This window comes from Podospora pseudopauciseta, chromosome 6 (assembly GCF_035222475.1).
Source record: "Podospora pseudopauciseta strain CBS 411.78 chromosome 6, whole genome shotgun sequence".
In the NCBI taxonomy this organism is placed as follows: domain Eukaryota; kingdom Fungi; phylum Ascomycota; class Sordariomycetes; order Sordariales; family Podosporaceae; genus Podospora; species Podospora pseudopauciseta.
The window spans coordinates 4289617-4313517 of NC_085895.1; the positions used below are offsets into that span (position 1 = coordinate 4289617).

The window sequence follows — 23901 nt, forward strand, 5'->3', positions numbered from 1 at the left end:
TCCGATCATGCCGCAGAAAGCACCCACTACAAATCCTCTTTGCTCAAAAGATCCCAACTCAACCCCTCCTCAGTAACCTCGATCAGCCCAGGTGCCGCAATCGTAACCTCCACCACCTCGCCATATGTCGTAAAGTTGTCTTTTGAAGTAAGAGCAGCAATCGTCAACCCGACAAGTATATTCTCCTCAAAAGGAAACTCAGCCTCAAACCTCAGCTGTGCGTTGTTCTCGCCAAACCACTCGACATCTTCAATAGGCACACTAATGGGCAACAGCTGTCCGCTAAAGTAGGTAACAAACAGATCCGGACTAGTCTCATTGATTAACTGCTCTGCTTCGGAGGAGCCGGTCAAATTGGCAACAAAAGACAAGCGCTGATCACGGGGCTCAATGGTTTGGCCTCCTTTCACATGGGCGACCTCAAGAGGCGGGAAGATTGGGATTTCGATCTCCCCGATGTTGAAGGGGCAAGATACGACGAATTGTTGAAGCGCGCTCTAGCCAAAGGCGCCGACGTTGGTGGTCAAGAAGAGTTTCTGCGATGGCTTTTGGTTAAGAAGCAGACGGTAGAAGCCAGACTGCTGCCCTTCTTGGCCAATGATGGAGGCAACTTTACGAATAGGACCCAAGTCCCCGTTGACAGCTAGCCCCTCGGCCGCATCCTGAAGTGTTCCGAGAACGACATCGGTGAAGGTGGCGGCGAGAGCGATGGACGAGTTGATGTCGGTGGCACCGGGGAAGACGTACTCGCAGGGCTCGGGGATCAGAGAGGCATTGAAGTGCTTGAGAACGTTGGAGGCATCGATGGCGTGCAGTTGTTCTTGCTATTGCATAGGTAACGTAGTTAGCATCTGCGGAGGTCTGTGGCAGGGAAATGAACACTTACAGCCAAGACGGTCGCCAGGATTTCGAGTATCTCCACTTTCTTCTCTGTTGGAAGTGTGAAGCCGGGCTCGTCCGTGGTGATGTTCTCAATGAGGGACGAAAAGAAGGCGACTTCAAAATACTCATTGAAGCTAATCAGTTGGAAAATGGGAATGCTGCTTTCGTTCAGGGAGGGCGGGGGCGGTGCATCTGACAGTGTGCCATCTGCTATGTCTTCGATGAAATCAAGCTGAGTTGCATTCGGGTTAGGAAACCCGTCGGCGCTATCGCGGCGAACCACTCTCCCTGTTGCCAGGGCCATGGCTACGAAAAGGAAGCCTAGTTGGGAAAGCATGATAGCTGGAATAGACGGAAACTGTTCAGGAGAGACTCTTTAGAAAATAACCCAGATTGCCAGTTTTGGCGTGTTTTATTCACCCTGGCTTGGCCGGATGCCTATCATTTATAGCAATCGCTTTTCCTTTGGGTTGTGAAACTGGAATTTTTATTGTTAGATTTCGCTAAAATGCTTTTAATCTGATCAGGGCAAGACTGAATAGTTAGCTTGAGAGTAGAGCATAGATATGTTTATCCAAAACTTGTACTTTGTACTGATGATGTCACATCTTCTCGGACAACGAAATTGCCGTTCAAACACAGCCCGCAATCCAGAGTCTCGAGGCCAGATACGGAACAATGTTCTCATACCATCCGTTCCGACCCGGTTGGCCCGAATAAGCTATTGAATATTGGGGAATCGGACAAAGGAGCTCTGCTACTTTTACCAGCGCTGGGAACGGGCAAGAATACCTACCTAGGTGCCCAGCTTGGGCCCAAAGCCTCGGTTCCCTCCTTTCAATGTGGTTCTCAGTCACCGACCTAGCAGACACTCACCTCTGGGAAGTTTCAAGTTAGAAAGTTGTGTGAATTTGTCATTCAATGTGCTTGAGAGAATATATAGCAGGGAGATAAACCAGACCACAAGCACCCCTTCAGACAACGGACCGGTGCAAAGTTCCTCCTCTATGATGGTGTACAGGTAAGTCATACATGTGAAAAAACTACAACAAGCGAAATGAATGGAGGGGAAAATGAAAGTTTCCGTCAGGCCTGTATGACCGTAGGAGTTCGGTTGTACGTTGCGAACAGCCAAGGTGTACTTAGTACCACACTGGGGCAGCGGTCCAGTGCTGCAACATCCAGTTGATGGCATAAGTCCATTCTTGAGAAAAGTAGGCTGCCAGCTCCTGTATCTGTTGATCGTCTGGCACGACATCGCCCCACATTTCAGGCCTGGCTGCTTCGATTTCAGCATAGGTGGCCACCAGATTCCTGCCATTCTTTGTTAGTCCTTGATCACCAAATAATCTGACAAGGAACGTACTCCTCTGTGATCTTTTCTAATACCATCCAGGCGAAGTTCCAGCTCCTGTTGGATTGCGGGTCGTTTCGGACTAGGCCCTGGGCGTACGTCAACATTTCCCCAGAAAAGGCGTAGTTGGGGGTGAGCCCCCGGAGCTCGGAAAGCATCTGATTTGATTCGACGTAGTAGATCCAAGCCGAGGTCATGGGTTCCTGGAAAGCTAGTTGATCCTCCTCTGTCTCGGCATTCGCTACCAAGCGTTCCACACGACAGAGCTCAGTCAAGGTGTTGATGCGGTGGGTAAGGAGAGACTCGATGATCTGGCGCGCTGACTGCTGCAGGACTGTTAGTTTATTTGAGCATGAGCGAGAAGATATGCCAACCATACTGAGCCGGATGTACTCGAGCTTCCAGACTTGTGTCCAGTTCGACGTGAGCGCGAAGATGACATGGTGGGTTTTGGTGTGAACGAGAGCAGGTTAAGTCAGTGTGTGTGTAAGTGACTGAACTGATGGTAGTGAGATGTACAGCGACTGATGATGGAGCTGGGCGAGTTTGATGTAGATATAAATCTGATGGTCTGGAATCTTGGAGATGCGGAGGTCTTGGATTCAAACTTGAGAAAGTGACTGCCTGGTCCAAAAAGTGGATAGGTAACGGCACCATACTGACGGTACTTTTCACCCCTCCACACTCTCCCAGTCTACCGGGTCAGGGACAGCCCTAGGCTAACAGGAATGGCACCCAACCTAGTGTACTCGAGGAAAAGACAAGACATGCCATCCAATCATGTTTGCAGACAGGACGACAGATAATGTTGGGGCTCTTACCGGGTGGACTCACCAGATCAGTATAAAGATGACCGGGTGGTGGGCAGAGTCAGACGGGCGAAGCTTGAAAAGACGCCCCAAACAAAAGGCAAGAATGGGTTCGGTGGCCATGGTACGCTATGTGCCGGAGTGACCATGGACCAACGGATAGTGCGGCTCGGGGAGTTATCTGCCAGACGAGAAGCAAGGGTTGTATCAGTGTGGGAATAGGTATCCATTTTGACCATGACGATGGTGGGTCAGTACCTACCGAGTGCATCTCCTGGGCACAAGAGATAGTTCTCATGTGCTGGATCTCTTGGTTTTATTCGCTTTTGGAGAGGAACATGCCCGAGCCCTCTGTCTGCAAAGCCAGTAAACTGTTGGTTACAACCCCTCACTCACGGAGCGTTGCGTGATGAACTTTCTAGGAACAATATCACCACTGGTCAAGCTTGTTGCTATCTTAGGTGCACAGAATCAAGGCTCAGGAGCAGACATGTCATGGCTTGCAGTGGTTGACTGGGAAGGCACCGTATAACGTCGAATTTGTGGGTTTGAATAATCAAGACGCACCATGAGGCATCATGTCGTCATGAGATGAAGGGTGGAATGGATGAGTGGGCCAGGCATAGATTCGTCCTGAGCTCATTTCGAGTATTGACCGTCTACTCTCTTTCCTGACATCTTGAGTTGTTGCCTGAGAAAATACATGGGTCTCTGAGGCCTTGATTCCACCCTCATGCTTGCAGTCAGATTTTAGCGCATTATAGTGGCACAGCGAAACGATCCGCGATGCACCACGGATATTTCCTGTATGTTGTAGGTGGGATCCAAACAAGAACGAGCCTCGTAGTCAGAGTCGGGCGCGAGTTGTAAGCAGTCAAGCCATGAGTGAGGAGCCGCGTTTATGTTCCGGGAGAATGGACAGGTGGGTGCGGTGCATTTGAACCAATGGAGGTGGCATCGCTGAGCTAAGAGGGATGCCTGTCTTGGTGTTTTGCATGTAGGGATGATGAATGACAATGCCACTCTAGAGTAAGAGTATGAGTCTGGACAAGACCGCTCCGATGTCACCGACTGTTTGCCGAGTTGCTGATTGGTGGCTGTTGTGAGTGCAGTCCGGGCTTCCACGTGGAACTCAGCTGGTCTCGCTCCAAGTGTGCCTGCCAGGAACCAACGGCGATTTGTTTCAGGCGATCAGTCCTCGGCCCCCGCGGTAGGGCTGAGACGAATGGGAGCAGGGATGACAAGAGATGATGGTCATCTCGTAATCTGGATGCCTGAGGAAGCCCAGATCGGGTTGCGGAATCAGCGCGCCCATCCGGAGACGCAGCAAGACATCTGTCAAGTTGCTGGCCATCCATACCTGTGCATTTGTGGTGATGAGATAGAGGACACGAGGTGACTGATGAGGGCGGGTAAAGACGCTGTGACATCACCTCTTGCGTGGGGAGGACCCCTGTCTGGCTGAATGGTTGTCGACCTTCCAACGTGCAGTAGCGGCGCATTCCAACTCCCGAGCAGTCACCTTCATTGGTCTCCTTACGTGGATATACTTTTGCCAACCATAGCCAGTATACAGAGCAGATGGAAAATGTGTTTCGACCAAAGAATGCTCTTTAGAGTCATGAATGCCGTGACAATGTTGAGTGCGTAGCCCAACAACTGCGGTGAGGCAAATCTTGCCCAAGTCACGGCCAGTCCCCATAGGGGTATCGTCAAGAGCGAGGTTTTTAACGCCCATACCCGGTTGGGAAGGTGACTGCCAAGGCGGAACTGATGATAAACACACTTCTGTCTTCTATTTGCGTTTTGGAATCCTTTCCAAAGCAGTTTGTAAGCTCTTCACTTGTTGGGGGGTACATGTAAGCGAAGACGACCCAGTTTCAACGACGACTTGTGATATCCTTCTCTGTGGTGTTGAAAACAGAGTAACCTAAAGTCATCATTGTAACAGGCGCCTTCTATCCCGACACAGAGCCTCTCTGTATGGCCCCCAACATGACAGACAACAGCTCCCCACCCCCATCGCCTTGTTTTGCGCCAGGTAGACAGAGTCTCACCTTATAGTCATCCTTTGTGTCACCTGCCAACAGCCCTTTCCTCGTCAACATCCTCATCGTCCTGTCCATCTGCACCCTCACCGCCTTGCTCTTCCTCACCTTCGTACTCGGCACTCTCTAACCCATGGCCTTCGATCACCCAGCTCCAGATCCACCCGCCAAGAGTAACACCGGCGAAAAGACCCCATGCGAGCGCCTCTCCCTTGGGCCTGACACGCATGCTCAAGGTAAACAGGCCCCCAGACAAGAATGGCCCCACACTCCTCCCGGCGGCTGACAGCGTTTGAGCAATCCCGTTCAAAGTTCCCAACGTCTCATGGGAGGGAGCCGAGTTTGTGATCTGGACACGTGATCTGGGTCAGCACATATCAGTGGTGGGGGTAACATGAACTCACCAGAAGCATGACACTACTCAACCCCCCGACAGCGCAGATGTTCTTGATGATTAGAATGACTCCCAGTTCGCTATAGAGCCAGCCCTTGCCGCTGCCGATGCCCAGGTGAGGCGTTGAATCCAAGTACCCAATCCAGGGCATAAGACTCATAGCAACCGCCATTCCAAGTAGAGAATACCGGTATGTTCCCAGGTTCCCCATCCTCGCCTTGAGCCTTTCAAACACAAGAGCCTGGAAGACAATGGTGGCCAGGCCTGCAAGGGACAGGGACAGGCCGATGATGCCCGGTCCAAGCGCGCGTCCGGTGGGGGGAGGAGCAGAGACAAAGATTGGGTACAGAGAGTTGAAAGAGATGTTGGCAAGCTGAAAGACAAGATAGGTTCCCAAGACGGCCATGGTATTTCGGTTGGCCAATTGTCGGAAGGCAGACTTCTTTTGCGACGGAGTAAGACTGTTCGCATCCTCGTTATCTTCATCAGCTGCCTTGGTATTCGCCGAACTGAGAAGTGCCTGCTGTTCTTGGCTATCTTGCTGGTGGTCAGAACTGACGGATTCCGACCTGTGTTTTCCAGCTTGTTGTTTTCTCCACGGCCGCTGGACAATGCTCCTCAGCCACCCCATCCAACCACGCGGGCCTCGTGCAGATGTCTCATCATGTTCTCCTTCCAAGGTTTCCTTGAACCATATTCCTAGCACAATGACACTGACGACCAAAAAGGCCGCCACCACAAGATTTGGTGTCAAGTAGGGGTATTTTGCCCCGTCAACCCCAGCATCCGTCTCCACCAACAGACCACCCAGGGCGGGCCCTGTAATGCTTCCAAGCGAATAGATGACGGGAAGCCACGTAAATGCTCTGCTCTGGTTCGTCCTGTCAGTGACTTCGCCCAGACACGTAGGGACTACTGCCGCATTCCCGTTGAGCAATCCCATAGCGACGTGTACAATGATCAAGTGCGCATAGGTGGTGCAGATGCCAAAGAAGCAGAAGCAGCCAGCCAACAAAGATGTGCCGATCAGCATAACAGGCTTGCGTCCAATCCTATCAGAAAGCCACCCCCACAGCAGATTGGTCGCCAGCTGTGCCATGGCAAAAGCCGATGCGAGCAAGCCCACGTACATGCCTTCCTGGCCGGAGGGGATCTCGGGAAACGAGGCCACCATGGCTGGGAGGTAAGGACCAATGGAATTGAGGGCTGTCTGCTCTGCCAGTGACAGGAGCGCGAGCAAAGCCAGTTGTCTCCACGGTAGCGGCGTTGAATTCGGACTCGTATCAGGTCTCGTGTGGTGGTGGCTGTTGTCTGACCCCTCGCCTCTTCGCGATGGCGATACACTGGAGCCTCGTTCGTCGACTTGTGAAAAGTAGTGGCTGTTGTCCTCTCCATGTTCTTCTCCCGATGGCGAATGTCTGAGCAGTGATCGGAGCCATGAGTTCTTTCTTGGCCGCGTCTGCTGAGGCTGGTTGGAGGGCGTCGCGGGGGGTTCGGTCGGAAATGTGTGGTATTTGGCGGTCGACTGTCGCTGGGCCGGAGGACGGCCGGCGACAGAACTCTTTCTTCGTCGGCGGCGGCTGCTTGATGGAGATTCGCGATAGGAAGAGAGATCGGGAAATGGTTCACCGGCGTGAAACGATCCAGAATGGCGATAGCGTTTGACGGAGGGTCGTGGGATGCTCGACTGCGACTGCGGGTGCGACTGCGAGGCTGTCGCGGTAGTCGCGCTGGCAGCAACGGCGCCCGTGTGCACCATTGTTGATGATGGCTGTGTCGTACTTGCTCAAGGGTGCGGGCTCTAAGATGAGAGAGCAAGACCTTCAGCACCGCTGTCTCTCTTCAAGGTCAGTGACGATGGAGGAACGGGCCAATGGGCAGCCAGGCAATTGCTCAACGGGCCCGGCTGCAGGGGATCCCAGTCGCTCCAGGAGGTGATGTCATGGCACCCCACGCCGCAATCGACCGATGCTGTGTTGACTGCTACCAAGGTATCGTCAAATGGTAGGGGAAAATAGGATAGGATAACTGTTGTGGATTGACACACGCACAAGACCTGCAGATGAGGAGCTGTCAATGTCAATGTCAGTTGCAGATCTGCCAGATCCTCGGGCATCTGGGCAGTGATCAGGATGCTGTTGCTGCCCGCAGTGCGTTTACCCCGCATCCAGACAATTTTGTGTTAAGAGCCCCACCATACCTTGTGGAAACGTTCTGGAAGCTCAACCTCCAAGCTCCAAAGAAGAGACCCCACCTCAGCTTTCATCACAAGGGCCTCCTCGGCCTCCTCTCATTGTCTCTGTTGACCACCACCTCGCCTAATCCGCGTCGCCGGGACTTTGGAGTTCAACCATGGAAAACCGCGCTGCTCAGCCGCGTCACAACACCGTCGGACAACACGGGCAGCCAGTCTCACGCGCGCGACCATCCAATCGGGCACTCGGTTTTTGAACAAGTATATTGGCAGACGGCATCCATTGTATCGTACTCTAAAAGACAACAGTCCGGGTGCCGTTCAAAAACACCCTCCTCTCGGCATACCACTTGACGGCGGCCGCAAGCACTTGGCTCTCTACGTTGGATCCCTCGTCCACCAGCGCCTTGGGGCTCAGGCTGTGGTCCACGCGGGCAACGCGCTGCTCAATGATGGGCCCCTCGTCAAGGTCGGCCGTGACAAAGTGCGCCGTGGCACCGATAATCTTGACACCGCGGTCGTAGGCCTGGTGGTAGGGCTTGGCGCCCTTGAAACTTGGCAAGAAGCTGTGGTGGATGTTGATGATCTTGCCGCTCATGGCCTCGCACAGCGTCGGGCTCAGCACCTGCATGTAGCGCGCCAGCACCACAAGCTCGACATTGTGCTCTTTGATGAGTTCCAGGATCTGGCCCTCCTGCGCCGCCTTGGTGTCCTTGGTGACGGGGAGGTGGCGGAATTCGATGCCGTAGCTGGCGGCGAGGGGTGCAAAGTCTGGGTGGTTGGACACGATGAGGGGGATTTCGATGGGAAGCTGGCCCGTCTTGGCGCGGAAGAGGAGGTCGTTGAGGCAGTGGCCAATCTTGGATACCATGATGAGGACCTTTGGCTTTTGTGCCACGGGCCGGATGTCGTACGTCATGTCATACTCGCCAGCCAGCTTCTCAAAGTGCGGGCGCAAGAACTCGGGCGACTCGGTCGGTGTTGGGCCAAAGTGCACACGCATGAAGAATTTTTCTGTGACGGGATCCGAAAACTGCTGCAGGTCGATGATGTTGACCTTTTCGCCGGCGAACACGCCCGTCACGGCGTGAACGATGCCCGGCTTGTCAGGGCACGACAGCGTCAGGAAGTGGTCGTTGGCCATTGTTGAAATGCGTGCTGGGTGGTTGATCACTGGGTGAGTGAGTCCAGACGAGGTCGTTCAATGTTTTTGCCTTCTCAGTTTCAGGAATGACTCAACTAACGCACTTCGGAGCTGCGCGTTGGAGATGTGTCCACTGTGGAGTTTGGAGTGTGGACGCTAGGGTTAGGGTACCTGCATTTCGCTTGGCAACCCCTGAGAGGCACGAGATCTCGGAGCGACGACTTGACGTGTTGCAGTGCGGGAATGATATTGGTTTTGGCACACCGGTGTGTCACAGTCTGGACAACATGGACACCTGGTCTTTTCTGAGCTCATGCCCCGGCCAGGGTGCTCTTTTGACGACAGCAGATCGATATCATGAGCAGGAAATCTTGACCGGCTGGTTCACGTTTCAAAAGACTGTCGACATGGCGTGCTTGTTTGGTCTCTTGCTGCTTCTGTCAGCGGCTCTCCCTTGCTCCTTTGCTGTTTCTCAGTGGAATGAGGAAGTCGTGAACGGCATCCCTTACCGCACCTTTTACCACGCAGACACCAACAGCAAACTTTCGATAGTCAGTAACTCTGGTATCTGCGAGACAACCCCCAATGTGAATCAACTCAGCGGATACATCCGCATCAGCGAGAACATCAACCTCTTCTTTTGGTTCTTTGAGTCTCGCAACAGCCCTGCAACCGCCCCTTTGGCTCTGTGGCTCAACGGTGGCCCAGGATGCAGCTCGATGCTTGGTCTCTTTGTCGAACATGGGCCTTGTCGTTTTCCTGATGGATCGCCAGCGGGATCTGACCCAGTGCTGAATGAAGAGAGCTGGAACAGCTACGCCAACATGCTCTACCTTGATCAGCCCGTTGGTGTGGGTTTCAGGTTTGTTGGTCTGTCTCAACGCGCAGGGAACCCAGTTAACAGACGAAAGCTATGGGGTAGGCCAAGTCAACGCCACCACCCAGGGCTCGGTCTATGTGTGGACGTTTCTGCAGGCCTTTCTTGCCGCCAAGCCTGAGCTAGCCAAGTCGCAGTTTGGCCTCTTCACTGAGAGCTATGGCGGTCGGTATCCTCCTGCGGTGCGCAATACTTCGCGTAGGCTGATAGTGTTCAGGACATTACGGGCCGGACATTGTCCGCTTTATCCAGCAGCAAAACAAGGTCGTAGACCAAAACGTTTCCAACGCAGTCAAGATCGACATTATCGCCTTAGGAATCAACAATGGCTGGGTCGACCCCAAGCTCCAGTTTCCTGCGTACCTCGATTTTGGACTCACCAACAACTACAGGCAACTTGTGAATCAGTCACAGTATTCAACTGGAATCACTCTATACCAACAACGATGCGTTCCGGCGTTGCAAAACTGCACCGTGACCACAGGAACAGCGGAAGATTGCAACCATGCCCATAACACCTGTTACGATGCGTTGGGTCTCTTTACCGTGGAGCTCCAGCGATTCGACCTGTACGACGTCAGAAGGGTCGACACATGGACCGGGATCCCAGGAACAGATATGTACCATGAGTATCTGGCGAGGTCTGACGTGAAGGATGCCATTGGCGCTCAGCGCGACTATACCGAGTGTTCCGACGTCGCCTGGGGGCTGTTTGACAGTACCGGAGACCGTGAGTTGTTTTCTAGGCGACTGGGCTACGCCGCGCTGACAGCGATACAGCATCGAGATCCTTCCTCGGTGAGCTGAGCGAGGTTGTCCAGTCAGGTGTGAGAGTGCTGTTGTGGGCCGGGGATGCCGGTGTGTTTGTTCCTGGCCTGGTTTCCTTATCTGTCAATGAAGCTGACATGCATGTCTGGCGCAGATTATCTTTGCAACTGGATGGGCAATCTTGCTGTTGCGAACGCGATTGACTATTCTGGGCAGCTTGACTTTGTCAAGAGAGGCATGAGCGCCTATCAAGTCAACGGAACATCTTTCGGCGAGTTCAAGACGGTCGAGAACTTGAGCTGGCTTCGAGTGTATAGTGCGGGGCATCTTGTGTGAGTTTTTATTGTCTGGTCCATCACACTCTGGCCGCTGACACTTGGCCGTCTTAGATCCTCGGATCAACCCCGAGCCGCACTGCAGGCATTCCGCCAGACCATGGAAAACAGACCACTGGAAGCAACTTGAGTCGATGTACACGTTGGGTGATTTTGCCCTGTTTGGATTTGAGTTGCTGAGGTTTCGAAACGGGAATGTCTACTGGATAGAGAAGGATCAGCCTTTGGCAAATTGAACCGAGTGTCCAATGTCGCAATCATGCCGATATATGCATGCAAGTGTATTTGTCACAGGCTAGTATTTTTGGCTGCTTGGCTCTGAGGATGCTGACAGACTAGACATATTCAGGTAACGGTTGGTCATATATGAAAGCTCCAGATTCCAGTTCTCAGAGGCTGGTCACCTCCACGGTCCTCGCACAGGTTTCCATTTTTCTGAAACAATATGCGGGTGGCAGTCATCGGTGCCGGGCCTTCGGGTCTAGTGACACTAAAGTATCTGCTCTCAGCTTGTGACTCTCTGGGTTGTGACCCTGTCGAACCGATCTTGTTCGAGTCCGAGTCATCGGTGGGGGGGACGTTTGCTCATCGCACATATGAGGATGGAGAGGTATGTTTGCAGGATGCTTTGATCACTCACCGGCTCACCAAGTGTACTGTAGCTTGTATCTTCGAAACAGCTTACGACATTTTCCGACTTTAGGCCTCAGGACTCCGACCCGGACTTCCTTTCGACTGACCGTTATGTCGAGTACCTCAACGTTTACTGCACACACTTTGGGCTTTGGGAGCACCTCAAACTTTCGACTACCGTTGTCTCGATCCGCAAAAACGGGAACAGGAGCCATATCATTACTTATCGGCAGCAAGACGGTCCACAGACTGCAGAACATGAATGCGATGCCGTGGCCATTTGTACCGGACTCCACGTTACTCCGAATATCCCAAACATCAACGGCGTGGACCGAGTATCAAAAGTCTTTCACTCGTCCGAGTTCAAGAATAGGAGCCAGTTTGGACTGGGGAAAACGGTGCTTATCTTGGGTAGTGGCGAGACGGCCATGGATCTGGGATACCTCGCCATGCACAGCCCTATCAAAAGAGTCTTGATGAGCCACCGCGATGGATTTTTGTGCGCGCCCAAGAGAATTCCTGATCCTGTCATTTTGCCCATTCTTGGTAACAAGCCTGACCCGAACAGACTCAACGTGCCGGTCGACAGCAGCAGTGCTAGTCTTTTTGACACGGCCTACGTCCACCGCCGTCTGAGAGACCAAATGTTGCTGTGGCATTACTATGATATCTTTATCAAATCGACCCTTTGGTTGGTTGGTGGCTCCAAGTATGGAATGGCACAGTGGATAGGGGGGATATCGGATGAGCGGTATCACGCCAGTAAAAGTCTCTGTGTTTTTCTTCCATCCCGTTGCTCGGAAGCTGACATTTCTACTAGTTTTTTTCAACAAATCCAACAAGGCCATGCCATATCTATCAGCCCCATATCGCCAAGAACGGGAATTGTCCATTGTCCAGAGAATCAGGTCTTCCCTCATTCAGGTGCCACTAGCAGAGACTGGTGGTCGACACATTGACCTGGCACCCTGGCCTACCCACTTTGACGAACAAGGCATCGTTCATTTTCGGAGCAACAACCGTCCCGAATTCCACCGCCTGAAGGGCCAAAGGATCAAGCCTGATGTGGTGATATTTGCAACAGGATACACACAGACTTTTTCTTTCTTATCCGATGATTACCCTACGCCAGAAAGCCTTGATACACGATCCATCTGGAAGTCGACAAATCCTTCTGTTGCTTTTATTGGGTTTATCCGCCCATCCTTTGGCGCCATACCGCCGTTGTCCGAACTACAAGCTCAACTTTGGGTTGTCAACCTTTTGCGCCCTGCATTAGTACCAAGGCCCTTGAGCATCACGGATGAGCCACATTACAAACTCAAAATGAACAACAGATCGCGAATCCAGTACGGAGTGGACCACGAGAGCTATGCATATCAGCTTGCACTTGACATGGGAGCTGCAACAGGATTCTCCCAGGTTTTATCACGAGGATGGGCATATCAAACGTCAAAGGGTAGACGCAATGGCGGGTGGTACAAGTTGCCTCTAGTATGGGCTTTGGGAGCTAACTTCAACACCAAATTCCGGTTGAGGGGCCCATGGAAGTGGAAAGGTGCAGAGGACGTCTTGGTGGAGGAGCTGTGGGCCACGGTTGAGCGAAGAGGAGGGTTCTTTGGCCATGTTACACTCTCTGGCTTGCCTATGGCTGTCTTCGGGTGCATCAGCTTGGTGCTGTGGGTGTTGGAGCCTGTTATGAACATTTTGGGGATGCTAATGTGAGATCAGGCCCCAGTTGACAAAGACACAATGTATCCTAGCTCCTCTGACTGCACATCCCTAGCTGTCCCTCTCATCCACAACAAAATCAAGCGAGGGCCCCCGGTACACAGAAACCCAATTCATCACAAAGGGAAACCCTTGGTTCCGGAGAGGCTCTGTAAGATCCAGCTTGAAGTTTCTCACCACGCCCGCAACAGCATGGTTGAGATTCAGATTGGCCAGCGTGTAACCAACACACATCATGTTGCCCATACCAAAGGGTACCAAATACTTTTCCATGCCCCTTGAGCTTCCTCCGGGGAGCCATCTTTCAGGTTCGAACCTTTCCGGATCCGGAAAGATCTTTTCGTTGTGATGAACGTGATAGTTGTCTGTCTCCACAACCGTGCCGCCGGGGATGTCATATCCACATAATACAGCTCCCTGGGCTGGCGTGTCACGAGGCATGGCCCCAGGGATTGCATGTGCCAGCCGCAAAGACTCCTTCATAAAAGCAGAAAAATAGGACAGAGCCTCCAGAGACGCGTTGGTGATGTCTGAGTCCTTGTCGGGGAAGGCTGCTTTCAGTTCTGAAAACAATTTGTTTTGGACGGCAGGGTAGGCGCCCAGAAAGTACGCAGTCCGGGTCAGCGACCAGAGTGTAGTGTGCAATGCTGCTCCCAGTATTGTGTACCCCTCGGCAATGACAGTGTTTGGGTCCAGGGAATCCAACAGCCTAGCAATGATTGATGACTCTTTGCTTCTTGGCTTTTCAGCAGGCCTCTTTTGCTCGTTCATAATTCGAAACACTTCGACTGCTGTGGTGTTTCTGATGATGGCTTGTCCGGTGGCAGCAGGGATCAACTTTGTCATGATGGATTGAGGGACGACCTCGAGAATCGGCACGACAGGAGGAAAGTACTTGACTATTGTCCAGGACTGGGCGAGCATGTCGACTGAGTTCGTAAGGGGGTGTGCCTCGAGCGTGTCAGTTTCCAACAAGCTGTTGCACGGTAAGCATAGGCAGGCTTTTGAACAACCAAGATCAAACAAACATACCCGTAGGATGTCTGACAGATGGCCTCTGCCGCGACATCAAGGACTAGCCCAGCCAGTGCATTCTTCATGTTCACCACACTGGAACCCCTTTCCAGGAACGACCTGATGTTCCCCACCATCATCTCCCGCTTGCCTTTTACCAAGCCCTCGTAGAGCTTGATCACCTCACCCTTGGCAAACATGGGTGCAATGAGCGAACGTCTTTTTCGGTGGAAATCCGGGTCCGTCGAACCAAAAAGCGCATTGGAGAGGCGGAAGGGAACGTAAAAGTATTTTGCTTTTGTGAACTTGCTGCCGACCTTGTGAACATCTCGAAAGGCGTCGGGATCAGATATGTGCAAGGCATTTGGCCGGATGCGCACAACAGGGCCATATTTGGGGTGCAGCACAAATCGCTGGTGTTCAGGCCATGACAGTGGTGACCGTGAAAAGAGGGCATGCCACGTTTCGTAAAGAGATGTTGCAGCTGCCAATTTTGGGCCCGGGAACGAAGAGAGAGGATGGAAATAGATGCGCTGGATGATCAGAAGAATGCGGTGTATAATGAGGACAGCAATTAAGGGGGTTATAAGAGAGTGCATTGGAAAAGGTGCAGAGATATGACCTTCAGGGGCCACTCCGATGGACGTAGCATTCATGATCAATATCAGTCGCGGGACTTGAAGATCAGGGAGCATGAAGTTCACAGGAGAGAATGAAGATGGCACCGACATGAATAGCAGCTACTGTGGGAAGGTGGAATGAACCCACCGTTGGGTGGTTTAAATTGGGAGTTTTTGGGACCTTATCATAGCAAGAGAAAACAACCATTCTTCCCCCTCGATTTTACTGTTTGATATACCACACCTTCTGACACGAACCCACCGTACTGACGCGCACGACCCACTCTGCCTACAATAGGTAACATGAAATCAACACAAAATTCCCGCAGTGCGTCTATTTGCGCCCAAGTTCATGACATCGCCCTTCGAAAAGATCCAGGCATATGCACAGAGACCCTTAGTATGATGGTGATATGTCACCCTGCAGAGTGCTATTGAATGGCGCCTCGCATGAGAACCCGGCAGTGGAGGTGGCAAGTGAGGATAGGTAGGTAGGTAGCATTCAGCTATTGTTTAGGACGTGACAGGCACCAAGCCCCGCTTGCACTTCTTTCTCACTGTTGCTTATCTACAGTGCGTCCAAGCTTCCCAGCCATGCTTCCCAGCAAGATCATCTATTTGCTCGCAATTCAATGTTCCACTCGGACTCTCTCCACCCAGCAACCTTACTCGCCCTCGTCATGGTCATGGGACTTTTCTTCCAATCGACAACGCTCGAAATCAACCCCCGCCCCTAGTTATGATACCTAATGATAACTGCTTACGTACCTTGTATTTGGGGCTCCATCCCGTTAATCTTTTGTCTTTTATTGGTGGTATACCTACATGTACGGGAATCAATATTGATTCTTGTCCATACATGACCAAGTCTAGCGTGCAACTTCTCCTCCTCCATTGCAACCCCAGCTGTAGCAGATCTCTGTCAGCTTTCATCATCCACCGCTCGCTCTATCACTTCATTTCCACAACTGGAACCACCTGCATCAAGCCTCTTTCTCCAAGCCCTCTTCGAATTGTCCGAGCACCCCGCCTCCATCAAGTCTGCACCCCCCAAGTCTGCCTTCATGTTCGTGCTTAGCTCGTCCAATTCCATATCTTCTGAGTTTGCATCCCTTTATGCTGCCCTCATCCAAGACCCTCTCTAGGGGGCTCTCCTTGGCCGAGTCCTCCTTTAACCTACCTACCCCTTTCAAGCCGACCCCTCATAAGGCTACCCCGACCGAGTCATGATTTTGACCTCCTTGGGACAAGCCTCACCCCAGTCGAATCCGCCTGGTTTGATCCCTGTTTTTTAGAGCAGGGCTTTTTTCTTGCCTTTCTATCTCTATTCCTTCCGTCGCTCCTACTTCTGCGATGCCGCCCCCCTCTACAAGAGCTTCTCCCTTAGTCAATGCTGGAGCTCTGTTCTTCTCTCGATCGGTTTTTGCTTACATCATTTGATCGACCAGTCAAAGGTCGTCAACCAAGCAATGGTGCCTTCATCAGTCGAGCAGGTGTCGATTGGACCTGTTGTTGCTTTAGCACAGCAATAGTCACTTCCAACCGAAGATAGCAGGGACACCATCATACAGTAAACCAGGCGGCTGTGAAATTTCAAGCTCATTAATCCCCCAGCAACCATGTTGAATGGATGTCTTGTACCAACTGCCGAAGGTCTGATTTACCCACCACTCCAACCAAATCTCGAACGTTTCATTTCCCCGTCTCAAGTTTCGTTTTAATATACGATAGAATATTTCCCGGTCCCAATGGAGCAGGACAACGGAGCCGGCAGAGCTGCTTTCAGTTGGAACTCTCGATATATCTTTCAATCATCCACCCCCCCACCAATTCAAATCACCCACTCCACGGCTCACCATGCCAAAAAAAAAAATCCGACAATGCGATCCCTGTTCCTACTCCCCATCATCTGGCATCTTGTTCTGGCAGCCAGCGTTCGAAGCATTTTTCTGTTCAAAGATGTCATGAAATCCAATACAACAGCCCTCAAGACGTCGGGCTTTAATACTCTCATCATGTTTGGCGTGGGCATTTTGAGCAATGGCGACATCATGTATTATTCCAACACGCCTGAAAGTCAAGATGTGCGAATTGCTTCTGGCGGGGTCTATGTTGGGGGTGATGCTCTGGCCCAAAAGGTGCGCTCGCTGAAAACGGGGGAAACCGGCGTCACGAGGCTGGAGATTTCGATGAACGCCCAGAATGTGAGAAACCTCATAATGACACCAGGCCCAGGGCCAGAGACGCCTTTGTTTCGCAACTTTCAGGCCTTGAAGGAAGCTTGGACGCTTGATGCCGTCAACAATGACGACGAATCCATTTATGATCTCAACAGTTCGGTTGCCTTTGGAAGAATGCTGGGCCAGATCGGATACAAATACACCATCGCGCCATATACGAACGCCCAGTTCTGGCTTAACGTGAAGAATCAACTTAATCAGGGGCTCAAGGAACAAGACAGACTGCTTGATCGGGTGTATCTACAATGCTACGACGGCGGGGCATACAATAACCCTCCTGGATGGCAGACATTTTTGGGTATGAAGGTTGTTCCTCTGATCTGGGTCATCAATGACTCCAAACCGGTTTACGGCGCCACTGCTGCTCAGGCGCGAACCCGACTTACCCAGTGGCATCAACAAAGTACCCTTGCCGGAGGAGGGTACTGGAACGACTACGATATCGAAAAGATGGGGTTATCGTATAGGGATTATGGCAACGTACTGGCCAGCATATTTCCGTAGAGTCCAATTGAAAAACATGAGTTTGATTAACTTCATAACGCATCACATCATTCAGCCCAAGTTCTGATCCAGCCATGACCGGGAGCCTATCTCCCTCCCATCCCATAATCCCTTCAGCTGGCGTTGATGCGAGCAATAAGGAACTTGGGTGCTTGATCGCGAGCCTCGTCTTGATACTCGCCGTGCGCAGGTGTCACAATCAATGTCCCTGAGCACACCAAGTCTCCACTCTCACAGAATACCGTGAGGCGGTTGGAAGGATAGTTGGGGATCCCACCATTGTTCTGCTGGTTCTTGGTGTAGCCAAACAGAACAACTCCCTTGATCTTTTCCCGGATGGCGGCCGTGCTGTCACGGATGGCAGCAGCCGTGAGGGCAGCGCCTTGGCTGTTGAGATGTCAGCGCCATACATGGACATGTGGACTTGCTTCTGCTCACCTGTAGCCACCAGACACAATCTTTGCCGATGGGCATCTGGTGCTGGCCAGGGTAAAGAGGTTCTTCATCTCTGCGATGGCCGCTGCTGTAGTGCCGTCCGGAAGCAGGTTGTCAAGCAAGTTGGCCTTGTAGTTGCCACCGACACCCTGGATCCAGACATTGTTGGCGCCATAGTTTGCCTCGAGCACGTCGGCGATCAACGGTCCCAACGAGCCCTGTCGGTGGTGGCGAGTTAGCATGTGTCCAAAGGTTGCAGCAGGTATTCGGCGCCTACAAGGTTGCCGCCCTCAGTGGAGCCGCGAGCATAGATGAAGATGATCGGAGGGCAAGTCCCACCGGTCTGGAGCTCGTTTCTGGTCTGACTGCTCTGCCGGGTCTCGAGAGTTTGCTTCTTTGAGAGGTCCTCGAGGAGGTCCAGCGACCTGATCTCTTCAATGCGGCTAGGGAGCGCAGTCACCAACCCGGTGAATGCGACAATGGTGGTGAGAAAACGCATGATGAAGAGATGGGACTGATGGGAAGGTAGGTAGATGGAGGGATGCCTGCTGCTAAAAAGCGGGACAACAAGTCGACGGGTTCCTGGTCTTCTTATACATGATCATCTCCCGTACAACATGGCAGATGTGATCGAGGTACACTCCCATATCGCCTACACCACGACCTTGAGGCTACCACACTCGTTTCCTGGCGATTCTGTACCTTGAATTTCAGTCTTCGGAGGTATGTTCCACAATCGGAAGTTCCCACCATTCAGGGCGCAAAAGATGGCAGACAGGCATTCCCCGCATTTTCGTCGTAGTGTGGTGGAGAAGCCTCGTAGGTAAGATAGGTAGTCAGGTAGCATCGCCGAACTTGGCATCTTACCGAACGGCCCTTCTCGTTCAACAAACGTGGCCGCTGGTCATCATCTGCCACCACTATATCGGGCGTTGATCCCAAATCACCTCGATGCGCCGCCCCTTGCCCTTACGGACGGACCTTTTTGTGAAGCATGACCAAGGTATAGAATCGAGAATTTCTCCGTCTCGAGGTCGAGCTCGCGGTCCATGCTAGCGAGGGACTCTGATCGCGATGCCCGCTTCATTTGTCAAGACGGTGAACTGGACCGGAATGCGCTTTCAACTATCCGATGACACAAGTAAGCTTGCATCTGGGCAAGAGGAAATCCATGGTTCCTCAACCAACTTTCTACCCGGCCGCGGCCCAGTGTCTATGTACCAAGTAGCTCTGGGAGGCCGATCAGCGTGTTGATCTTTTGAAAATTGAAGGAATTTTCCATAAGCCAGGTCGATATTTGAAGGCGAGTTCCTGCATTAACCCCTCCTTGCCGTCTCCGAGAGTAACACACCAACACGATCTCCCGCAGACTTTCATTCGTCTTCGGACCTCGCTGCACCACAAGACAGCCAGATAGGTACACCACTGTCAAGATACTGTCCATTACATCTACCTTTGCAGTTGTGTTGCAACGTGTTGTGTGTTCGACGGGGCGCAGACACCTGCCCAAATCCTGGATATTTGCCGTGCTGTGGAGCCTTTTCTCTCTGAAAACCTGCAAAGACGGAGCTCTGGAGGGTAGCATTGAGCCATCGTTTCACCGGGTTACGTTTTCCTACTTGGAACAAGATAGACCGCCGGCGCCAAATCGTGGGGTGCATGGTGTAATAGCAAGCGAGCGTAGAATCTCGACAGCCGGAGATGGGCATGAGCGTCGACCGTTACTCGTTCAGCTTCTCGTTGGAACCCTGGGGCGGACAAATGTCTATCTTTATTTGAGCCTTCGAGAGACAGCCATGCCGTGGGGCTGACCAGTGTGGCTTGAGAAATACCTACGAAGGGGGCCGAGGTGGCTTTCCATATAGGGGTACACTTCTCCTCAGCAGACCTGTTTTCTTTTCCACCCCATCTCTCAATACAAATCAACTCTTGCCAAACGGGCCAAGTACCACCACTACAACTGGAGCAACGACCCCCACCAACGGATGTATGTCTGAATCCAAGGGATCAGCCTACCAGTAATGGCCAAAGCCGGGGGATAGAACGTGCGCAGTGTTTGGAGTGCCGCCAAGAGTCTGGCCAACGTGCATAGTAGTCTGTCTCTATATGTACAACCCCACCGCGATAGGTTGTACTCGCAAGCATTCCCGGCCCGAAAGCCTTTGGTGTTGTCGTGTGCGGACAATGAGTTTTTAACCTGAGGTTTCAGGGTCAGTGGGGCTCACCATCTGAATACCTAATCCATTTCACTTTCAAGTCTTTTCCTCCGTGAGGAACTGTTGTCATTTGCGTATGGAATATCTAGAAGCCCTTCTTTAATGCCAGTTATTATAGGCCATCATCGAGGGTTGATAACCAAGTCATGATGCTGCATGTGTGGGAGAGTTGGTTTGGCATGGATTTGGAGCAGAAAATCGGGATGTGTATTTGATCGCTGATTGACAAGAGGCTATCATGCCAACGACTCATGCCACATCCAATCCAGAGTGATGAGGCAAAGGGGAAGCCGTCTCTCGAGTATCCAGTCAATTCAAGGCAGTGGTCTACAGCTTGTGGGTACCACCTGGAATCTTCCGGCAAAAGCAGGAAGCCATGACGGAAACATCTGCTACCGCTAAAGCAATCTGCAACTGGGGCCACACAATCTTGGCCTCGGCTTCCCTCTTGAGCGTGGTGAGGCATTCGTGATAGCCATGCAATGCCCACACATTATTTCGGTGCTGCAAGGCTCGGGGAAGGGTGCCATCGAATCCCAAATCCGCTGCATACACCGCAAGGGCCTCTTCTACTCTTCCCTGCTCCAACAGCAGAGCCCCATAAGCATGCCGGGTCGGCTGCATCCAGCCCCAGGGCTCATCATACGGCAGAGCATCATCCAGCTCAATAGACCTGCGCAGATGCTCAAAACCCAGCTCGATATTTCCCCGACGATACTCCAACTCTCCATCCAACATGGCAGAGGCAATAGCTAGGATAGCTTGGCACGGGTTGTTGAAGACTGTCCTTGAGGCGGGCACGGTCTTGACAGCACTCTGGAACTGAGCTCGCGCTTCCTCGGCCTCTTGGAATCTCCCGGTATTGGCGAAAGCCACACCCTTTGCGTAGAGAATCATGGCCGTCGTGGAACAGTATAACGACTTGTCTTTTGGTAAAGGGAGACGCTGTATGGCCTGCCACTTACCAAACCTAACGAGCGCATGTACCCTCATGGCAAGAAATCCCTCCAGCCAGTCGGCCATTGGCGGCGATTGCACTCTCAGAAGCTCTTCCGGTATCGCCTCTTCGAGCAACTGGGCTGTTTCTAGAGCCACTGCGGACTGTCCCGCAAACATGGCAGCATAAAGCCGAAAATGCAAGTCGTGGCAGCGGTACAGACTGTAAAAGTTGATGGCGCCGTCTCTTTGCACAGACTTCTGGTCCGCCCGCACAGCCGCCGAGTTGGAAGTTATCGCGGAACGGTAATCTCCGCAGAGCATGTAAATGTGAGATGGCATGTGGTTGAGATGGCCCGAGTCGGGGATGATGCCCAACAGTCTGTCGGCCGCGTTCAGGGCAAGCTCGGGCTGGACCGACATCTCCATGAGGTGAATGTAGAGGTGAAGCATTCCAGGGTGGTTTGGGTGCTTGGAGAGGGCGTCATCCAAGGCCGCTTTGGCATCCAGTGTCCTCGCCCCCTTGGTCGGTGCTCCTGTTCGCAAGTCCCAGAGGTCCCATGGTGTCAGGTTCAACAAGGCGTCGACATAGACGGCGGCCACGTCGGGATGGCTTGGGTGAGCATTGTATGCCACTTCCATGGCTTGCGCAAACGTGTGGTTCCAGACGTATCCCTGCTTGGCCTCCCCTCGATCTTGTGGGTACCGATGCTGGAGAGCCTCAACAAGTGCTCGCTCCACCGGCGCCGCCGCCGCCGCCTTTGCCAATGCCGCAACCACAGCTTCTCTGGCCCGCCGCAGGTTTCGGCTTCCTTCCTCGTCATCAAAGGCAGCCCACGGCTTGTTGTAGTTGGGACCCAGGGCATAAGCAAGACCCCAGTATGCCATGGCGCAGTCGGGGTCTGTCAGAGCCGCCCGCTCAAAGCACTTGACGGCCTCTTCATGGTTGAACCCGTAGCACCACACGAGCCCACGGTTGAACCATATCTGTGTATCGTGGCTTCTGGTGGTGATGGTCATGTAAAAGTCGCCAAGGTCGTAGTAGTCTTCCGTCTTATCTGGGGGAGGTTGGAGCCCCATCGTGGCGGATTCACGCGTCTTGGTATCCTGGACTGCCTGCCGTTTTGAGCCTGGGCCCAAGACTGGTTGATAAGATGCTGGCCGCTCTTGGCGAGTGTTTGCAACGCTGTATGCCACAGTTCGGAGGGGATTGTTTGATGACTGGTGACCTTGGGCTCAAACGTCATTTTACCCAAAGAGCCAACAAACGCCACCACGTGTTTTGTTTGGGTTGCGGGTACCTGATCGCCGAGAAGCGAGTGCGGGGTTTCGGGTTGGGGGTTGGGATTTGACCCGTAGGAATTATAAGTGTTTGAAACGAGAGTGTCCCGCCATTTCCAACCGTCCCAGCCCAGCTTTGAACCAGACTTTTAACCTTCTGTACTGTCAGTCCGCCGTCACATCGGACACAAGCATCCCCGAATCGGAGCAACTAGTCTAGTAAGCTAGATTTTGAAATCACCACTTCGCCATCTTGGCCAATCTGTTCTTAGCCAACCAGGTCGCTGTTTAACCGCACACGGGCATACGTGACCCATTCGTTGCGACGCAAATGTCTACACAACCCAGCTTCGGCCGTGTTGATGACCCAGCCAGCCATCATCGCACGTTTTTGACGTGCTCTTCTTTTTGCATCACCATGATCTTGCACTGTCAGGCCTGCCGCATCCGGCAAAGTTGATCGTCAGCGTGGCATCCCGAACCGTTGTCATACATGGCCTACTCGGTTGGCATTGCTGGATGAGGCAGGTTCGTCCATATCGAGAACCCCGTTTTGTGACCGACGACCAGCAGTTGGTCGGAAACCGCCGATGGTTTCCTTGTCCTTGTGAGGATGAGACGAAGAAAGGGATCAAGTATAAAGCCATACCATGGGCGTCCAGACCTCATCATTGCTCCTCATCCTCTTCACCCCCTCTCAAAGCCGCCGCCATGAAACTCTCCCTCCTCGCTTTTCTCCCCGCCGTCCTGGCCTTGCCCGCGGCCGAATCGTCGGGCATCGTGTCCAGACAGACAGCCGTTGCCACGACCGACAACTATATCTTCACTCTGACCCTCCCTCAGTTCACCGTCAGGCGCAACAACCGCAACCCGGCGTCTCTGGACTGGAGCTCGGATGGCTGCTCAAACTCCCCCGACAACCCGTTTGGCTTCCCATTTACTCCCGCCTGCCACCGCCACGACTTTGGTTACAGAAACTATAAGAAGCAAAGCCGGTTCACGGATGCCAACCGCAAGAGGATCGATGACAAGTTCAAGGTTGAGTATGTACCTGTCTTGTGGAATTACGGGCCCATTGAATGGATGTTAACCATGTCGCAGTCTTCTTTACCAGTGCAGCTCCAACGGCCACGGTGCCGTCTGCCGTGCTCTGGCGGATGTCTACCATGCTGCCGTTAGAGCGTTTGGTGGGAGCGGAGCCAGCAAGAGAGAGGAGGAAGAGGATTGGGTCAAGATTTACGAGGAGAAGCTCGCCATTTACAACGAGCTCGTCAAAGAGGCCCAGGCCACGGGTGAGCTGTGGACATTGGAGTAGATTGATGACTTGATGATCATGATATATCAGATACCTACAAAAGCTGTCTCGTTGGGTGCTCAAATTGTGGTGTCATGGCTCAGGGGGTTAGGGGTAGTAAACATGACATTGCCTTGGCCTCCATGATGCTCGAGGTTTCCATCACTTTGATCCTGGCGACGTGACTGCTTG

The 23901-nt window shown here is 52.6% G+C and overlaps 11 protein-coding genes across 11 annotated transcripts; 4 read left to right on the top strand and 7 right to left on the bottom strand.

Moving 5' to 3' along the window:
• Nucleotides 1–26: 26 nt before the first annotated feature.
• Nucleotides 27–1413, bottom strand: QC763_611060 (uncharacterized protein; the record flags this gene model as incomplete). Its single annotated transcript, XM_062914931.1, is given in 3 exon segments — nucleotides 27–497; nucleotides 516–824; nucleotides 887–1413. The coding sequence occupies 3 exon segments, from the start codon at nucleotides 1217–1219 to the stop codon at nucleotides 27–29; spliced, it is 1113 nt and encodes a 370-aa protein (XP_062763705.1). The 5' UTR covers nucleotides 1220–1413.
• A 354-nt stretch (nucleotides 1414–1767) lies between these two features.
• Nucleotides 1768–4433, bottom strand: QC763_611070 (uncharacterized protein). Its single transcript, XM_062914932.1, has 5 exons — nucleotides 3613–4433; nucleotides 3308–3463; nucleotides 2616–3226; nucleotides 2249–2562; nucleotides 1768–2196 (listed from the first exon to the last, which is right to left on the bottom strand). The coding sequence occupies exons 3-5, from the start codon at nucleotides 2676–2678 to the stop codon at nucleotides 2025–2027; spliced, it is 549 nt and encodes a 182-aa protein (XP_062763706.1). The 5' UTR covers nucleotides 2679–3226; nucleotides 3308–3463; nucleotides 3613–4433; the 3' UTR covers nucleotides 1768–2024.
• A 368-nt stretch (nucleotides 4434–4801) lies between these two features.
• Nucleotides 4802–7246, bottom strand: QC763_611080 (uncharacterized protein; the record flags this gene model as incomplete). The annotated part of the gene is made up of 2 exons (XM_062914933.1): nucleotides 4802–5442; nucleotides 5498–7246. 2 exons carry the CDS (start codon nucleotides 7244–7246, stop codon nucleotides 5122–5124), a joined length of 2070 nt encoding a protein of 689 aa, XP_062763707.1. The 3' UTR covers nucleotides 4802–5121.
• Nucleotides 7247–7545: 299 nt separating this feature from the next.
• Nucleotides 7546–10935, top strand: QC763_611100 (uncharacterized protein; the record flags this gene model as incomplete). The annotated part of the gene is made up of 7 exons (XM_062914935.1): nucleotides 7546–8858; nucleotides 8937–9687; nucleotides 9737–9867; nucleotides 9920–10432; nucleotides 10483–10560; nucleotides 10625–10802; nucleotides 10860–10935. The coding sequence occupies exons 2-7, from the start codon at nucleotides 9113–9115 to the stop codon at nucleotides 10933–10935; spliced, it is 1551 nt and encodes a 516-aa protein (XP_062763708.1). The 5' UTR covers nucleotides 7546–8858; nucleotides 8937–9112.
• QC763_611090 (uncharacterized protein) lies at nucleotides 7977–8825 on the bottom strand (the record flags this gene model as incomplete). Its single annotated transcript, XM_062914934.1, has 1 exon — nucleotides 7977–8825. The coding sequence occupies one exon, from the start codon at nucleotides 8823–8825 to the stop codon at nucleotides 7977–7979; it is 849 nt and encodes a 282-aa protein (XP_062763709.1).
• A 315-nt stretch (nucleotides 10936–11250) lies between the features above and the next one.
• On the top strand, nucleotides 11251–13163 carry QC763_611110 (uncharacterized protein; the record flags this gene model as incomplete). Its single annotated transcript, XM_062914936.1, has 3 exons — nucleotides 11251–11415; nucleotides 11486–12200; nucleotides 12259–13163. 3 exons carry the CDS (start codon nucleotides 11251–11253, stop codon nucleotides 13161–13163), a joined length of 1785 nt encoding a protein of 594 aa, XP_062763710.1.
• A 905-nt stretch (nucleotides 13164–14068) lies between these two features.
• QC763_611120 (uncharacterized protein) lies at nucleotides 14069–14782 on the bottom strand (the record flags this gene model as incomplete). The annotated part of the gene is made up of 1 exon (XM_062914937.1): nucleotides 14069–14782. One exon carries the CDS (start codon nucleotides 14780–14782, stop codon nucleotides 14069–14071), a length of 714 nt encoding a protein of 237 aa, XP_062763711.1.
• A 1769-nt stretch (nucleotides 14783–16551) lies between these two features.
• On the top strand, nucleotides 16552–17547 carry QC763_611130 (uncharacterized protein; the record flags this gene model as incomplete). Its single annotated transcript, XM_062914938.1, has 1 exon — nucleotides 16552–17547. The coding sequence occupies one exon, from the start codon at nucleotides 16552–16554 to the stop codon at nucleotides 17545–17547; it is 996 nt and encodes a 331-aa protein (XP_062763712.1).
• A 72-nt stretch (nucleotides 17548–17619) lies between these two features.
• Nucleotides 17620–18985, bottom strand: QC763_611140 (uncharacterized protein). The gene is made up of 3 exons (XM_062914939.1): nucleotides 18260–18985; nucleotides 17986–18200; nucleotides 17620–17934 (listed from the first exon to the last, which is right to left on the bottom strand). The coding sequence occupies exons 1-3, from the start codon at nucleotides 18479–18481 to the stop codon at nucleotides 17661–17663; spliced, it is 711 nt and encodes a 236-aa protein (XP_062763713.1). The 5' UTR covers nucleotides 18482–18985; the 3' UTR covers nucleotides 17620–17660.
• Nucleotides 18986–20525: 1540 nt separating this feature from the next.
• Nucleotides 20526–22214, bottom strand: QC763_611150 (uncharacterized protein; the record flags this gene model as incomplete). Its single annotated transcript, XM_062914940.1, has 1 exon — nucleotides 20526–22214. The coding sequence occupies one exon, from the start codon at nucleotides 22212–22214 to the stop codon at nucleotides 20526–20528; it is 1689 nt and encodes a 562-aa protein (XP_062763714.1).
• A 355-nt stretch (nucleotides 22215–22569) lies between these two features.
• Nucleotides 22570–23859, top strand: QC763_611160 (uncharacterized protein). Its single transcript, XM_062914941.1, has 2 exons — nucleotides 22570–23458; nucleotides 23517–23859. The coding sequence occupies exons 1-2, from the start codon at nucleotides 22935–22937 to the stop codon at nucleotides 23728–23730; spliced, it is 738 nt and encodes a 245-aa protein (XP_062763715.1). The 5' UTR covers nucleotides 22570–22934; the 3' UTR covers nucleotides 23731–23859.
• Nucleotides 23860–23901: the final 42 nt, after the last annotated feature.

Excerpts from the sequence above, each read along its gene's own strand:
- QC763_611070 (XM_062914932.1), bottom strand. The coding sequence starts at position 2,678 with ATGTCATCTTCGCGCTCACGTCGAACTGGACACAAGTCTGGAAGCTCG. Across the intron at positions 2,563-2,615 it reads GCTCGAGTACATCCGGCTCA|CAGTCAGCGCGCCAGATCAT; the intron begins GTATGGTTGGCA and ends ACAGTCCTGCAG. Across the intron at positions 2,197-2,248 it reads TTAGAAAAGATCACAGAGGA|GAATCTGGTGGCCACCTATG; the intron begins GTACGTTCCTTG and ends AAAGAATGGCAG.
- QC763_611140 (XM_062914939.1), bottom strand. The coding sequence starts at position 18,481 with ATGCGTTTTCTCACCACCATTGTCGCATTCACCGGGTTGGTGACTGCG. Across the intron at positions 18,201-18,259 it reads CCACTGAGGGCGGCAACCTT|GGCTCGTTGGGACCGTTGAT; the intron begins GTAGGCGCCGAA and ends CACCACCGACAG. Across the intron at positions 17,935-17,985 it reads ATTGTGTCTGGTGGCTACAG|CCAAGGCGCTGCCCTCACGG; the intron begins GTGAGCAGAAGC and ends ACATCTCAACAG.
- QC763_611160 (XM_062914941.1), top strand. The coding sequence starts at position 22,935 with ATGAGGCAGGTTCGTCCATATCGAGAACCCCGTTTTGTGACCGACGAC. Across the intron at positions 23,459-23,516 it reads GATGACAAGTTCAAGGTTGA|TCTTCTTTACCAGTGCAGCT; the intron begins GTATGTACCTGT and ends ACCATGTCGCAG.